The sequence below is a fragment of the Dermochelys coriacea genome, chromosome 9 (genome assembly GCF_009764565.3).
Source record: "Dermochelys coriacea isolate rDerCor1 chromosome 9, rDerCor1.pri.v4, whole genome shotgun sequence".
NCBI classification, from domain to species: domain Eukaryota; kingdom Metazoa; phylum Chordata; order Testudines; family Dermochelyidae; genus Dermochelys; species Dermochelys coriacea.
Window position 1 is genome coordinate 35,002,678 of NC_050076.1, and position 15,969 is coordinate 35,018,646.

The following is a 15,969-nucleotide window of genomic DNA, read 5'->3' on the forward strand; positions in this document are numbered from 1 at the left end:
GCAGAATCCATCTGAAGTCAATGAGAGTTGCCTGTGCAAAATGCCAGACCCTAAAGTGATATCAGGGAATGTGTGTTTCAGTACTGTAATTTAGGCGGCAGCAGTCCATGCGATAAATCTCCAGAACAGTGCAGCCATCAAACAATCTCAAATGCCTAACCAGTTGCTACAGTAGCATGCTGCTCTGCTGGCTGTCTAACACAAAGTCATGATCACAATTATAGGAAATAGCAAAGAAGACGGGATGGGAAATGAGCCAATGCTGATTAGATTTGCCTGGCTCTTGTATTTCCCTTATTTAGCAATCAACCACTATCTGTCCCCAGCAAAGATGAAATTCATTCTTTCTGTGGATATTTGTGTCATATACTAGAAAGACAAAGCGTGTAAGGTAATATCTTTTATTGAACCAACTTCTATTGTTGAAAGAGACAGGCTTTCAAGCTCCACGTAGCTCTTCTTCGGACCCAACATTGTCTCTCTAGTACATGATTGACCTACCTCTTTTTGTAGTTGCACAGTGCCATCTGCTGATACGAAGACACAACAATAGCTTATTGCAAATGAAAAAATGTAACATTTGGGAAGTAAATTCTATTACTGACTCATTTACAACAAAGTACAGCTAAATCAATCCTCTTCTTGTGACTTGTGGAAAACATTGGGTTATTTAAAGCAAATTTAGCAAGGTGCTGTATGTAGCAAAAGCACAAAAGCATTGTTCTAACCTTTTGCATTTGAAAGGTGACAAGTTATTCAATACAAAAAAAATCAAAATAATAAACTACTAATTCCAAATACTCAGAAAAAAGACCAAGTGGAGGTGAGGAAAATGAGAGATGTAGAAACTAAATTTCTACAGCAGACCTATGCCTTAGCAACCATAATTCTTATACCTCACAATAGACCGGGCTGAAAGACCAGCTTAAGAACTGTTTACTGTCTAGCCTTAGGATTTCTGCACAGATAACATTTTTGCTAGGGCTGGGAGATACTGGTATTATTTAAAACTAATTATTAATGGGAAAGTTAACAGGCTAATCACAATTTTGAGATCATTTCTAAGAACCTACAGCAGGGAAGCCAGATCCAGATTCAGTCCTGTTTGCGCTGCCAGAGCAACGCAAAAGTTATGGAGCAGGGCAGAGAATTCTGTAGGGCCAAATTCTGTTCTCAGTTGATCCAATTACACTTGGTTTACATTTAAAGCTTAAGATGACATAGGTTAGTCCACACCTCTAAGTACCATAGCTACACCAGTCAAACCCCAGGCATTAATACAGCTAGACCAACAGAAGAATGTTTCTGTCAGATAGCTGCCACCCATCACTACAGCGACAGAAAATCCCCTTCCATTACTAAAGTCTATACCTACACCACCGGGTTACAGCAGCATAGTTACGGTGCATTAACTATGCTCTTGTAGAGGCTGCAGAGTAGACATGGTCTCACACTAATGCTGACGCACAGCTATTCTGGATTTACGACAGTGTAACTGCGATCCGAAAAGACCCAGAAATTATTTTCAACATGCCCCGTACCTTAAAAAGATAGAACTTGTGGTCCTCTTGTTGTCCAAGCTTCTCTTGTAACCTTAGTATTAAATGTATGACCTGCTCTTTGCGCGAAGCTGTGATGAGAGGTTCTGCTTTTCGGATTTCTTCTACTAAGATGCCTACATCTGTACTAGAGTGCATGGAAAAAACATGCATCATCCACTGACAAACAGTTATGGTAAACACATTATTTACTTACAGAGAGTGAGAAAATAAGCAGTCAGATGCTACACTGCTATTTTATTCTGAATAAGTTTAAGCAAAGCCAAAATAGAAATACTTTTAAATATGTTTTACTGGTTTCCAATATCTTTTTTACCTTTCAGAAAAAAAATTATATTTGACTTTTTAAAACTGTAGTTTTGCAGAGACCCTTCACTTTTCAAAGGATTCCACAGAGGGTGTAATACAGCTAATACCCAAATGACACTTTCAACCTTTAACACAAAGTTAGTCTTAAATCGAAGCTAGAACCTCTTGATAGATAAAAAGCCCAACTAAAAGCAACAATATTGTTGTGAACAGCATTAAACCTTGTTATGGGCTGAATTAAATCCCTATTTGAAATTGATGGGTATGAATGTGACCTTCATTTAAGAGACAGCTAAAGGGCTACACCTAAAATAAAGTCATGGAGTCTGCCCAGAATCTAGCACTATGTGGGTGGAGGGTTCCACTGGGTATTGTTTTAGTGTTCGTGGGTGGGTGTGGAAGAGACTAGCTGGGGTGCAACAAGAAACTGAGAGATTCAGAGTAAGAGCGAGCAGTGGCAGATTAGCCACTGAGCCAATGGGGCCCATGCCCAGGAGCCTCGGCCCATTGGAGCGCCAGGTGGGCGGAGCGGGGCAAGCCCCCACGCCCCAACCCCATTTCCTCAGCAGAAGCATTAGAGGAATCTGAGGGGTGGGGGGCTGTAGGCAGAAGAGATAGGAAGGGGCCCCGACTTTGCTCTGTTACTGGGTAGGCTTAACGTTTTGTTGGTGTATAAACCATCAGGTTCTAAGGAGATTTTGCAGCTGGATTCTTCTAAGACTACTGTCCTTTCAATGTGTATGCTGATGTTGGCTCAGATGAGACAACTATCTTCCTGTAAGCCATGTGACTTGTTGGATTTTATCCAGAGTATTGAGAAAAGCTCCCAGAGGTTCAGTCATATGCTCAGCCTTATCTTTGAGTTTGGAGTGAAAATTATGAATATGCAAGCCATCCTACCCATCAATTCATGTGTCTCAATTGAGACACTATTCTACCAATATCAGCACTAGACCTGTCTTATTTCTGTGTGGACTAAATCTAATGAGTCTAGTAGATTTTGGCGTCCTCCTTACTGGTGCTGGGGCATATCTGACTTCTGTCTCTGTACCACTTCCAGATAGAGTCAGCAGATTTCAATTAGTTCACTGGCAGCTACCATCAGCAGTGTAATATGGCCCTTGGCTCTCATAATACCTTATTTCTTGTGCCTGGCAGCCACCAGATTTAACAATGATCTGAGACACCTGAAGCAACTGAAACAGATGGGAGAGGAAATGGCTGAAATCTGCATGAAGGCTGATTATCTCCTCTATAGGACTCAATGGCACACAGAGGTGCTAGCACTCAACCATAGATTGCACAAATCAACTGAAGGTCAGAGGGCAAAACTACCATCCAGAACAGTGAATAGCCCCTTGCGCATGGGTTTGTGGAGCACCTTTCTACCTCCTCACAGTAGCATCCAGTAGAACTCTCTCAGTTAGCGTGAAGTCTAATGCAGACTGATACCTTGCCAGACTAGTACGTTCCTTCAATTGATCACTGTGGTGAATGTGTCACATTCTTCACAGAAGAGACAGATCTTCAGGCTGGCGTCTTCCACCCTTTGAGAACCAGAGCTGCAGGCTCCTGATGATCTATCTACCCATAGTTAGGTTCCATTTGGCCTCTGATAAGGATATCCATGTTCCCTGTGTTACCCAAGAGCCCCCCGCCTTCATTCTAAACTTGGCCGGGAAACAGACTTCCTTTGTAGTCATAGCAATGACCCTATTTTCAGAGGTGCTGAGCACTGACAGCTCCTACTGACCTCTGTGGGAGTTGCAGGTGCTCAGCACTTCTGAAAAATCAGGCCATATGCCTTTCTTCCATAGGACCCACTGCCACTGGCTAACCTCCTATTAACTTCAACAGGAGCAGGCACTCAGTTTACCCATCTAGATAAATGGGGATTATTAATAGTATTTTACTTACCTATCTCACAGTATTGTTGTGAGGATTAGTTAATTAGTGAGACTGAATCTGAACTCATTTATAACAGTGTAATTCAAATGTCTTCAGTACAGCTGATTTCAAGCAGTGTAACTGAGAGCAGAATCAGGCCCATTGATGGGAAACATTCTGAAGATAAAAGGTGCTACTGTAAAGAAGTGCTAAATGTTATTAATTACAACATTACAATTTATGCCACCAGAAAATTCTGCGTTTTTGCTGGTTAGCAAACGCAATTTGTGGATGTGCCTTGATGTGACAGGTCTTTAAACAAAAGAATTCCCACCTCTACCTCCTGACACTGCACCAAGAATTGTAATGGCAGAATGATCAGGCAGAATGTAGGATTTCTTAATGCCCTCAAATTATCAGAAATATTGAGAGAACAAAAGTTAACCCATAAGAGAAAAAGTTTGTCTCAAATCACATTTACAACAACTGAACAGAGTTGTACATAACCTACTATTACGTTGTCCTGTAAAATAAGGTATACTTCTGCTGTCTAAAATAATATAATACTTACCTAGGACTGAGATCAAGTAAATCTATGGATTTGGTCTTCAATTCACCACCTTGAACATATTCCAAAATAATGCCTTTGAAGAAACAACAAACAATTGTAAATTAGAAGTTCATCATGGCAGCTGGCTTTTTTTGGGGTGCACACTATCTGACATTTACATTGGTATAACCACATTGACTTCAATAGAGATACTCCTGATTTACACCTCTCATCAAAATCAGAATCAGGATGACAGCATTTCTTTCTTTGGGATTGGCAGAGTGCATCTGCTATGTTAAATCCTCTATTTGCAAAAATCTGCAAGCAGAACTGCATATAAAATTGCATACTCAGGTCTGGGTAAGTTCTGGCACTTTTAAAAGATGTATTTTGAACTTTACAATTAAGATGTTTGGCCACATTACTTCCTGTTTAAAGAAGATATTTAGAGCATTCTGCTGCTGTCTGGCATTCAGCAGGAAGGGCTATTCTAGATGAATTTTTATCTACTTGTGCATTTTGCAAGATTTGTGAACAAATGTTTAATTTGGCAGAAGCATTTGTCCTTTCCTGACATTCTGAACGTCCTCTCATTTCAATTTTTCACTTTTAACTATTTATCAGAAAAACCTGATCCCAGAAAAAGAAAGGAAAGAAGGTTCCTAAACAGACGGAGACCAAACTTTATACTATTGTCAAATTCCTGGCAAGATTGTTTCCTACGGTAAACCGTATATTAACTCGATGCTTCTGTCATGACTACATTTGATAATTGTAATTCTTGAATTTCCTACAATAGGTTTACATTTACTTTGCAGCTGTTTCCCTGGGGCCTGGTTCTTCTTTCACATCAGTTTGACACAGGTGTAATTCCATTGGGCTCAGTGGTATAACCCCCAGTTAATACTGGTATATTTACACCAGAATTAAAAGGGGTTTGTATTTAGTCCACAACATCCCTTTCGTTACGTTATGACTCAAAACTTCCTGCAGCTAAGATAATAAATCTCTTCAGGATTGTTATGCAATCACTGAAAATATTTAGGGAAGGGGGAAAACGTATCCAAAACCACACATTATGAAAATTTGCAGAAACGCAAATATTTTTAATTGCAAAAGCAAAAAACCAACAGCACTGAGAAGATTTTCCCCTTCAGACATTTTGCAATAGATGGTCACAGCAAAGCTGCTAAGAGTCAGGGTACGCAGGATAGGCTAAGCTCTTAGGAGCAGGGACCATCTTTTGTTTCGTATGTACAGTGGGTTTCGAGTCCATGACTAAGGGTCCCACTGCTACAGCAATACAAATGATACATAACAGTTCTATGAACAGGCACAGAAATGATTGCTCAGGAGATTCGGATAAAAGGCAGAGGGAATAGCTAAACCACCTTCATAGCAGGAGAGATGATAAGTACAAAGGTTTCTGAGAAGTACTGTGAAGGCAGCCTGGAGTGGGACAGCCCTCTGTGCTCCTCCTCTGCTACCCATTCATTCCCGACTCCTTTTCGCATCTCCTTCCTCCTCCTCCTCCCATCCCGACAACACTGAGCCCTTCCTCTGTTCCCAACTACCCACCCAGTCAGCCCCTCTCTACCCTCCCGTTCCCCATCCTGGGGCCCTTCCCCCCAGTCACCCCTCTTTCCCTCCTCCCCCATCCTGGGGCTCTTCTCCCCAACCACCCCTCTCTGCCCTCCCCCCTTCAGCCCCTCTTTGCGTCCATCCCCCCCCCCATCAGCCCCTCTCTGCCTCTGCATCCCCATCCCGGGGCCCTTCCCCCCAGTCACCCCTCTCTACCCTCCTCCCCCATCCAGGGGCCCTTCCTCCCAGTCACCCCTCTCTACCCTCCTCCCCCCCATCCAGGGGCCCTTCCTCCCAGTCACCCCTCTCTACCCTCCTCCCCCCCATCCAGGGGCCCTTCCCCCCAGTCACCCCTCTTTCCCTCCTCCCCCATCCTGGGGCTCTTCTCCCCAACCACCCCTCTCTGCCCTCCCCCCTTCAGCCCCTCTTTGCGTCCATCCCCCCCCCCCATCAGCCCCTCTCTGCCTCTGCATCCCCATCCCGGGGCCCTTCCCCCCAACCACCCCTCTCTACCCTCCTGGCCCATCCCGGGGCCCTTCCCCACAACCACCCCTCTCTACCCTCCTGCCCCATCCCGGGGCCCTTCCCCCCAACCACCCCTCTCTACCCTCCTCCCCCATCCAGGGGCCCTTCCCCCCAACCACCCCTCTCTACCCTCCTCCCCCATCCAGGGCCCTTCCCCCCAACCACCCCTCTCTACCCTCCTCCCCCATCCAGGGGCCCTTCCCCCCAACCACCCCTCTCTACCCTCCGCCCCCATCCAGGGGCCCTTGCCCCCAGTCACCCCTCTCTACCCTCCTGCCCCATCCCGGGGCCCTTCCCCCCAGTCACCCCCTCTACCCTCCTCCCCCATCCAGGGGCCCTTCCCCCCAACCACCCCCTCTACCCTCCGCCCCCATCCAGGGGCCCTTGCCCCCAGTCACCCCTCTCTACCCTCCTCCCCCATCCAGGGGCCCTTCCCCCCAACCACCCCTCTCTACCCTCCTCCCCCATCCAGGGGCCCTTCCCCCCAACCACCCCTCTCTACCCTCCTCCCCCATCCAGGGGCCCTTCCCCCCAACCACCCCTCTCTACCCTCCTCCCCCATCCAGGGGCCCTTCCCCCCAACCACCCCTCTCTACCCTCCGCCCCCATCCAGGGGCCCTTCCCCCCAACCACCCCTCTCTACCCTCCGCCCCCATCCAGGGGCCCTTGCCCCCAGTCACCCCTCTCTACCCTCCTGCCCCATCCCGGGGCCCTTCCCTCCAGTCACCCCCTCTACCCTCCTCCCCCATCCAGGGGCCCTTCCCCCCAACCACCCCTCTCTACCCTCCTCCCCCATCCAGGGGCCCTTCCCCCCAACCACCCCTCTCTACCCTCCTCCCCCATCCAGGGGCCCTTCCCCCCAGTCACCCCTCTCTACCCTCCTGCCCCATCCCGGGGCCCTTCCCCCCAGTCACCCCCTCTACCCTCCTCCCCCATCCAGGGGCCCTTCCCCCCAACCACCCCTCTCTACCCTCCGCCCCCATCCAGGGGCCCTTCCCCCCAACCACCCCTCTCTACCCTCCGCCCCCATCCAGGGGCCCTTCCCCCCAACCACCCCTCTCTACCCTCCTCCCCCATCCAGGGGCCCTTCCCCCCAACCACCCCTGTCTACCCTCCTCCCCCATCCAGGGGCCCTTCCCCCCAACCACCCCTCTCTACCCTCCTGCCCCATCCCGGGGCCCTTCCCCCCAGTCACCCCCTCTACCCTCCGCCCCCATCCAGGGGCCCTTCCCCCCAACCACCCCTCTCTACCCTCCTCCCCCATCCAGGGGCCCTTCCCCCCAACCACCCCTCTCTACCCTCCTCCCCCATCCAGGGGCCCTTCCCCCCAACCACCCCTGTCTACCCTCCTCCCCCATCCAGGGGCCCTTCCCCCCAACCACCCCTCTCTACCCTCCTGCCCCATCCCGGGGCCCTTCCCCCCAGTCACCCCCTCTACCCTCCGCCCCCATCCAGGGGCCCTTCCCCCCAACCACCCCTCTCTACCCTCCTCCCCCATCCAGGGGCCCTTCCCCCCAACCACCCCTCTCTACCCTCCTCCCCCATCCAGGGGCCCTTCCCCCCAACCACCCCTGTCTACCCTCCTCCCCATCCAGGGGCCCTTCCCCCCAACCACCCCTCTCTACCCTCCTGCCCCATCCCGGGGCCCTTCCCCCCAGTCACCCCCTCTACCCTCCGCCCCCATCCAGGGGCCCTTCCCCCCAACCACCCCTCTCTACCCTCCTCCCCCCATCCAGGGGCCCTTCCCCCCAACCACCCCTCTCTACCCTCCTCCCCCATCCAGGGGCCCTTCCCCCCAACCACCCCTCTCTACCCTCCTGCCCCATCCCGGGGCCCTTCCCCCCAGTCACCCCCTCTACCCTCCGCCCCCATCCAGGGGCCCTTGCCCCCAACCACCCCTCTCTACCCTCCTCCCCCATCCAGGGGCCCTTCCCCCCAGTCACCCCTCTCTACCCTCCTCCCCCATCCAGGGGCCCTTCCCCCCAACCACCCCTCTCTGCCCTCCGCCCCCATCCCGGGGCCCTTCCCCCCAGTCACCCCTCTCTACCCTCCCCCCACCCTGAAGCTCCGCTCCCCATAGCACCCTCCGCCCCGCTCCGCACCCGGCGGGTAATATCGCAGCAGGAGTCGCTTCAGCTTCATCTTCTCCCTACACGCCGAAGCCCAAGCGCCGGCTTCGTTGCCCCAGAAACCAGCCAAACACAATCGCTCGCAGTGCGCAGGCGCGGCGGGGGCGGGGGCGCGGAGAGCGCTGTGGGGGACCGGCCGAGGGCGGCGCCTCCCAGCCCCCGCTCCGCGCCGGGGGACGTTAAAACGCGGTTGTGCCCGGGACCGGGGGGAGCTGCGCGCGGGGCACGCACCCATCCGGGAGGGGGCGGGGCCTGGGGGGGCTCCGCCCCTCTGCCCCACCGCAGTGTCGGGGGCGGGGATCCAGCCCTCAGGCGCCCTCAGGCGGCAGCTGATCCCTGCCTCCCCATCGCACCGGCTCACCCCCCCAGGCCGAGCCCGGCGTTGTCCTCCAGCGAGAGGAGCCGCTCAGCCCCCGGCCTCCCCGCAGCCCTGCGGCTTTTCCTCGTAGGGCACAAACGGTGCCCACGTGCAGCCCCGTCCCCAGCGCCGTGGCTCCTGGCGCCTTCATCCAGCGGGCTTTTAGTTAGACCTTTAAGGGCATTTTCTGGTCAGCTTTTGGTCTCTGGCTTTCTGCACCACGCCATTCGGGCACAAAAAATACTAAGGACAATACATTAAATTGCTAAATTAAAAGCTCAGACAGGGTGCCTTGGCCAGGTGCGAAAGTTACGGGGAAGCCTGGTTGTAGAGGAGCCTGCTCCTTCTTTGTCCCTAACGCAAAAAAAAAAAAAAAAAAAAAGAGGGGGGGGTAAAAAAAAAACCCCAAAGAAAGCATAATAGAAATTAGTGTGCCAGATTTTGTCATCTTTCATACCCACACACACCTAACGGACTTCAGGGATGTCACTTGGGTAACCAAGGATAAGATTGGGCCCCGGATGCTTATACCATTTCTTCAAGGGTGAAAACATATTTAAAACTAATTTAAGGACAGAAGAGGATAACAGTGTAAAAAAGAAAGATGAACTGATCATTTAAAAAGGATGCAGGACATTGCATTAATTAATTTCCCAGTTTTATTTTGTAGTTGGCAATGTAACAAAGTAAACCTGCACAGAAAAGAGAAAATTACAGTTGCTTAAACCAGATACATTAGATAAGAACTAACATACTGACTATACTAGGTCAGAACAAAGGTCCATCTAACCCAGTATCCTGTCTTCCGACTGTGGTCAATGCCAGCTGCCACAGAGGGAATTAACAGAGCAGGTAATCATCAAGTGATCCATCCCATCGCCCATTCCCAGCTTCTGGCAAACAAACAGTCTAGGGACACCATCCCTGTCCATCCTGGCTAGCCATTGATGGACCTATCCTCCATGAACTTACCCAGTTCTTTTTTTAACCCTGTTATAGTCTTGGCCTTCACAACATCCTCTGGCAAGGAGTTCCTCAGGTTGACACTGTTGTGTGAAATAATACTTCCTTTTGTTTGTTTTAAATCTGCTGCCTATTAATTTCATTTGGCGACTCCCTAGTTCTTGTGTTATGAGAAGGAGTAAATAACATTGCCTTATTACTTTCTCCACACCGCTCATGATCATATAAACCTGTGTCATATCCCCCTTTAGTCGTCTCTTATTCAAGCTGAAAAAGCCCAGTCTTATTAATCTCCCCTCATATGGCAGCTGTTCCATACCCCTAATCATGATGAGTACAGAGTGAGCGATACACTATTTCATCACCCGGATGGAAAGACAACAATGAATTTTAAAAGAAAGAGAAATAGGAACTTAGGCTCACACCAGAACTAGGGCCCAGTTCCACACAGCTCATTCACTCACACAAGCATTGATTAAAGACAATTGGACTGTTCTGATAGCGACTGCTGGATTGGGCCGTGATGATGAAGAATTAGATACTTTTATCACTTTTCAGTTGCTCTGGGTTCTAAAGAGGCAGGAGCACCAATCTAATAAATATTTACTACTTGCAAATCAAGCTACTTGCAAACCAAGAAGATACTAAATGCCTAAAGAAAATGCCAGTAATTTAAGAAACCAAGTAAAGCTCAAAAGTCAAAACCCTGGTCAGAGACAGAAGAGGAAGACTTTAAAATACATAGTATGAACAGAGATAATCAGCAAGGAATCATGAAAGATGATGATTTGTGGTAAATATGGTAAAAGTATTATGTAGAAATAACTCAGAGCATCAACAGGGGGAAGCAGTGGACATGTTTTGCTTTAAAAAAATCTCATAGCACATGAAAGGCCAATCTAATATGTCAACGCAAGTATAGTATAGGTCAGAGTTCAATAACCCATGAATTTTTCAAAACATCCTTACAGCTCCCTGCAGTTTATTCTTTTAAGACAGTCCTTTGGTGTATGAAAGTCAGGAAATATGGTACAATAGCAAATTCCAGGTTTACATGAGTGCCTGGGGTGTCTTTGCTTTTTGTTTGGATTTGTTTTTAATATTTTCCATTGTCTTATTTGTATTTAGAAAGCCATTTATTGGGGGTGAATAAGATAATTTAAATAAAAACAATTTTAGATTTATTGGAAGCAGAGTCTCCTTCCAATTAACTCTTGCCTCATAACTGTATACACAAAAAGAAAAGGAGTACTTGTGGCACCTTAGAGACTAACAAATTTATTTGAGCATAAGCTTTCGTGAGCTACAGCTCACTTCATCGGATGCATTTGGTGGAAAAAACAGAGGGGAGATTGTCTCCCCTCTGTTTTTTCCACCAAATGCATCCGATGAAGTGAGCTGTAGCTCACGAAAGCTTATGCTCTAATAAATTTGTTAGTCTCTAAGGTGCCACAAGTACTCCTTTTCTTTTTGTGAATACAGACTAACACTGCTGCTACTCTGAAACCTATAACTGTATACAGAGAACTTTCTTTGAACAGCCTCTATGTCTCTCTAGGTTCTCAACATCCCTTTCTATTTACTTACCAGTTGCATTCTATCCAAGTTTGCATTTTTACATTTAAATGTTTTTGCTACCCTTTCAATAGTAATGTTGGTTCAATATTAAGTATAAGCAACATTTTCTCCCAGATTAACTCCTCCTGTTCTGCTCTCCCCAACACACCCACTTATATATCCTTATTGATACCTACAGTATTTGTTAACACTGAGGATCTGATTCTTCTGTTCCAATGGTGTAAGTCAGGAGTACTTGGAACTCCATTGAAATCACATAATGCAAACATCTCGGGCCTTTTGAGAATCATCCTCATTCTGTTGTCACCTCATTACTGCGTTATTCTTGAGAAATACGCTTGTTTCAAGATGCTGTGAGTCATATATCTATGCAAACGTTAGCAGAGGATTCAGTGCCATTGGTATTACAATCTTAAATCTTAGTCAGAATTGAGGGAGATTAGCTAGATGGGTTAGTTGATTTGTCGCATCAGGGGCTAGATTGGCCTGAGAAAACAAACAAAACAAACATTAGTAACTAGAAGAACCCTAACTAACCAGGAACATCTTCACTGCTACTCCACAGGCTGGATCTACCCAGCACACAGTTCAGCTAACTGAAGTTTGTGTTGGGGACAGTACTGTATGCATATAGCATCACAAAAATGCAGCCACCTGTGAGGTGGAGGCAGGGGTGAAAGTAACATTCAACACTTACCGGTACAGGGGCCGGAGTTGGGCCCCTAGAAGGGGTGGGGCCTCGGGCAGAAGGGGTGGGGCTGGGGGTCTGCATCCCCCAGCCAACCCATCTGTGCTGCCTGATCGTGCCACCTGGGGCTCCAGTGGCAATTTAAAGGACCTGGGGCTCCGGCTGCCACTATAGCAGCAGCGGTGGCTGGAGCCCTTGGCCCTTTTAAATCGCTGGTCCTGGGGCAACTGCTCCTTCCTCCTCCCCCGTCAGCAGTCGGGGGGGGGGCAGAAAGGGGCAACGATGTTAAAGCACTTTAAGCAGGGTCCTTTGCCGGGGCAGTGCTTTAAGGACCCTGCTTAAAGCACTGGCGTGGCAGCGCTGTAATATCACTGCCCCTTTTGCGACCCCCCACCCCGTCCCCAGTAGGGCCGCCAACAAGGGGCACAAAAGGGGCAGCGATGTTAAAGCGCTGCTGTGGCAGCACTTTAAGCAGGGTCCTTAAAGTGCTGCTGCAGCAGTGCTTTAATGTCAGCTGTGTACGTCAACTTCCCTTTTTACTGGCACACCGTACCGGCCCATACCAGCTTATTTTCACCCGTGGGTGGAGGGCAATAGCTAACTAATGCACAATATTAGGAGAAGAAATTTTAGCTAGAAACACTTGGCAAACTCAGTGCCATGGGGTTTTTAGTGTCTGCAGAGACCTTCTTGGTATATAAAGCCAGTTTCAAAAGACCCACCTACATTGCACGGAATTTAAAATACCTACACTGGAAGGAAGTATGCACTGCTGAGACTATCTTGAACTAGTTTTAATCTATGGATGAGGTGATCAGCTGTTATGCAGAGAGATCAAAAGTATTGACATTATCAGCATGCAAAATTAACTTCTTGTGCATAGCTTTTGCACTTTAGCCTGTGTTAGCAGTGCTTCAGGAAAGGCAAAAAGCTTGATAAGCCTTGTCACCTGTCAGTATTTAAAAACTTTTGAAAGGCTGCAATAAACACATCTAGAGCCCTGGGAACCAACTGAATTTGACTGTATGAGGGGGAAATACTACAACTACAGTGAGCAATATCCCCCTGAGGCCCAGAGCCTCTTTAACTCTCTGCCAGTTCAGTTCACATTACAAAAAAAAAAAAAAAAAAAAAAAAATCTCTCTGTACTTAAGCCAGGGTATCACTCTAAGGGGAAAGAAGAAAGTGTTTCTTACTCAAACATAACCTTGCTTGTAGAGAAGGGTGGTTTTTAGGCTTCCTGATTTAAACTTGTATCGTGACCCACTTGCTCTCAAGTAGGTCACTCTGTGGTATTCTGAACTAAATCATGAAATCCCTAGGGTAAATTGAGCAAGGGGAAGATTTAAAAAAGCCACTTCCTATTTCTGCTGTGTTAGTCATGGGCATAATGAGCTTTTTCGGGGGCTGGGGGGGGCGCGCTAGTAGCCTCAGTGGAAGAACATGATGGGCCATCCCCTTCCTTCTTTATCTGTATGTTGTCCCCTCCCATATGAATTCAGAAAGATTGCATAATGACACTTCCGTATTTCTGCCCAGTTAACTAAAATGGCCAGAGGGGGTTTTGTCCAAGGAATTGTATAGTGCTGTTTGTTTGGGAATGGAATTCCCCATTTCTAGTGCCCTCTAAACGCACACACACAAACACTTCCCTTGTGCCCCATCAGAGATTCAGGAAGTATTCTTAGTGTATTTGTGGCACCTTAGAGACTAACAAATTTATTAGAGCATAAGCTTTCGTGAGCTACAGCTCACTTCATCGGATGCATCCGATGAAGTGAGCTGTAGCTCACGAAAGCTTATGCTCTAATAAATTTGTTAGTCTCTAAGGTGCCACAAATACTCCTTTTCTTTTTGCGAGTACAGACTAACACGGCTGCTACTATGAAACCTATTCTTAGTGTGTTCACATTTCAGCTATATGGCTGAATGGAATCATGGCTATAACCTGTATAATTAACAGTTGCATTTCTGTATAATGCACCTTACAATTTCTAGGCATCTGCTGTCTGCATAGGTAGTTGCCATTATGTGCATCAGAATAGATAGCATGTTACACAGGAGACAAACAGTGCTCCATTCTGGACACTCAACTTCTGTTGTTTATGTGCTGTTGTTTCTTCTAATCTAAAATAAGTCAGTCTAAAAAATATGTTTGCTCTTAACATAACCAACTTCTTCTATGCATGTAAACGCATGCATGTGTGGTGCAATTAGCATGCGCTAGAGCTAGTCCTCTCAAAAGAATGTCATGCTATCCCCTTCTGCGCTTCCCACTTCCTCCAGCCCTGGACAGTTGTTCACCCTTCTCCACCCAGTCAGACTAGTTCAACAAATTCCTAGTTCCCGCCCTCTTTGCTTGGTTTCTCAGGCAGCTTCCCTTTCTAGATGCTTTTGTATAGGGAAGCTTCCTCCCTCTTTTAATCCCACCTGGCTGCTAAGCAGAGGGGCAAGGAGCAGAGAAGGCTTTGTGCCATCAATAAGATACACAACTTACCTCCTCCTATGATAATTCATAGCTTCCTTCCTTGTTCCTTCTATGGTCCAAATCAGAAAGGAATGGAGGCTCCTGCTGAAGGGGAGCTCTGTGCTACACACTCAGGATAGCAAGGCTGGCACACGAGGCCCCGGCTCCAGAGTGTCTGCTCAGCCATTCCATGGTTGGAGCCTGTTCGGGCCCACAACAGGGAAGATGATGATCAATAAGCAATCCTGATGCACTTTCTAAATAAGGAAAAGAGATGGTTGTTACGCACACTGGGTATTTTGCCTCCATATGCATTGGCAGTATGAGAATTGCAGACCCCTTGTGGGAGACACCAGAGCTAACGGATTCATGAAAGGACAAAAAAGTTTCAACAAAATAGTTTTCTGTCAGAAAATGCATTTTCATTAAAATCAAAATGGGTCAATTGCGATTAAATTTTCAATAGTCAAAACTATTTGTTTTTACTTTTTCCTATCATTTTGATAAATTTCATTGAGACTTTTATAGTATATTAAAATATTAATTGTAATAGATTATATTAATCTATTTTTGTATAATTTTATAGTTTTTACATTATAAAAACAAAACATTCCAACCCTATCAAAGCAAAACAATTCAAATATTATTAAACACAAAATATTGTAATGTCTCAATCAAAATTATTCAGAATTTCTGTCCTGTGAGAAATTATGATTTTTGGTTCTGTTTGGGAATTAAATCAATGTCAGAATTTCCTATAGAACAGAAATTGTTTTCTGACCACCTCTAGTGTATGCATACTTTGGCTAAATCTGTTACAGCCAAAGCATACCATGCCAAAGCAGGCATTTCTGGAGCTATGCATGACCATTTTGATATCTATTTCTGACATCCTGGTCTATCAAAAAGATTCCTTCTGCAACCAGTAACTGCCATGTTTGAGTGAGTAGTGAAGTTTACCAAGCTAATGTCTTCTGCTCTCCTGATGCAGGGCTGTGTCTTTCTATATCTTTCAGGCTCTCATTTCCCCACTTGATAGGTGATTTCATTAGACTTGTACCAAGCCTACTTTGTTGCAAAGATATCGTTTCTGGCTAGACATTGACACATATCTACTTTCACTTGAAAGGTTATTGTATGCATACTTGATGAAGGATTTATCTACCGTTTCCACCAGCAGACTTGAGCACAGTTCACAGCTACTCGTTTTAGAGGAAACCTGGTAACCATAGGAATTAGCCACATTTTTACTTACCTCTACCATCCAAAAGGGAATGAGGAGATAGACTTTGAAATAAGGTCAGATTGTGCACAACACCCAAGGACTTTCTTGTCCTATGGCTTTAGGGCAGGCATTACTCCACTATGGAAGAGA

The 15,969-nt window shown here is 47.1% G+C and overlaps 1 protein-coding gene across 5 annotated transcripts in view; it reads right to left on the reverse strand.

Moving 5' to 3' along the window:
* Positions 1 to 8,792, reverse strand: part of DAW1 (dynein assembly factor with WD repeats 1) — a 34,628-nt gene extending 25,836 nt beyond the window's left edge. For 2 of the 5 annotated variants that reach the window (XM_043492480.1, XM_038417622.2), the window contains exons 1-3: positions 5,697 to 5,823; positions 4,327 to 4,399; positions 1,542 to 1,686 (exon numbers count right to left, since the gene is read on the reverse strand). In XM_043492480.1, coding sequence (XP_043348415.1) covers positions 1,542 to 1,686; positions 4,327 to 4,399; positions 5,697 to 5,796 — 318 coding nt within the window. In that variant the 5' untranslated portion in view covers positions 5,797 to 5,823. Of the gene's footprint in view, positions 1 to 1,541; positions 1,687 to 4,326; positions 4,400 to 5,696; positions 5,826 to 8,513 lie in introns of those variants that run through there. The other 3 variants (XM_038417620.2, XM_038417621.2, XM_043492481.1) reach the window with 3 other exon arrangements.
* Positions 8,793 to 15,969: the final 7,177 nt, after the last annotated feature.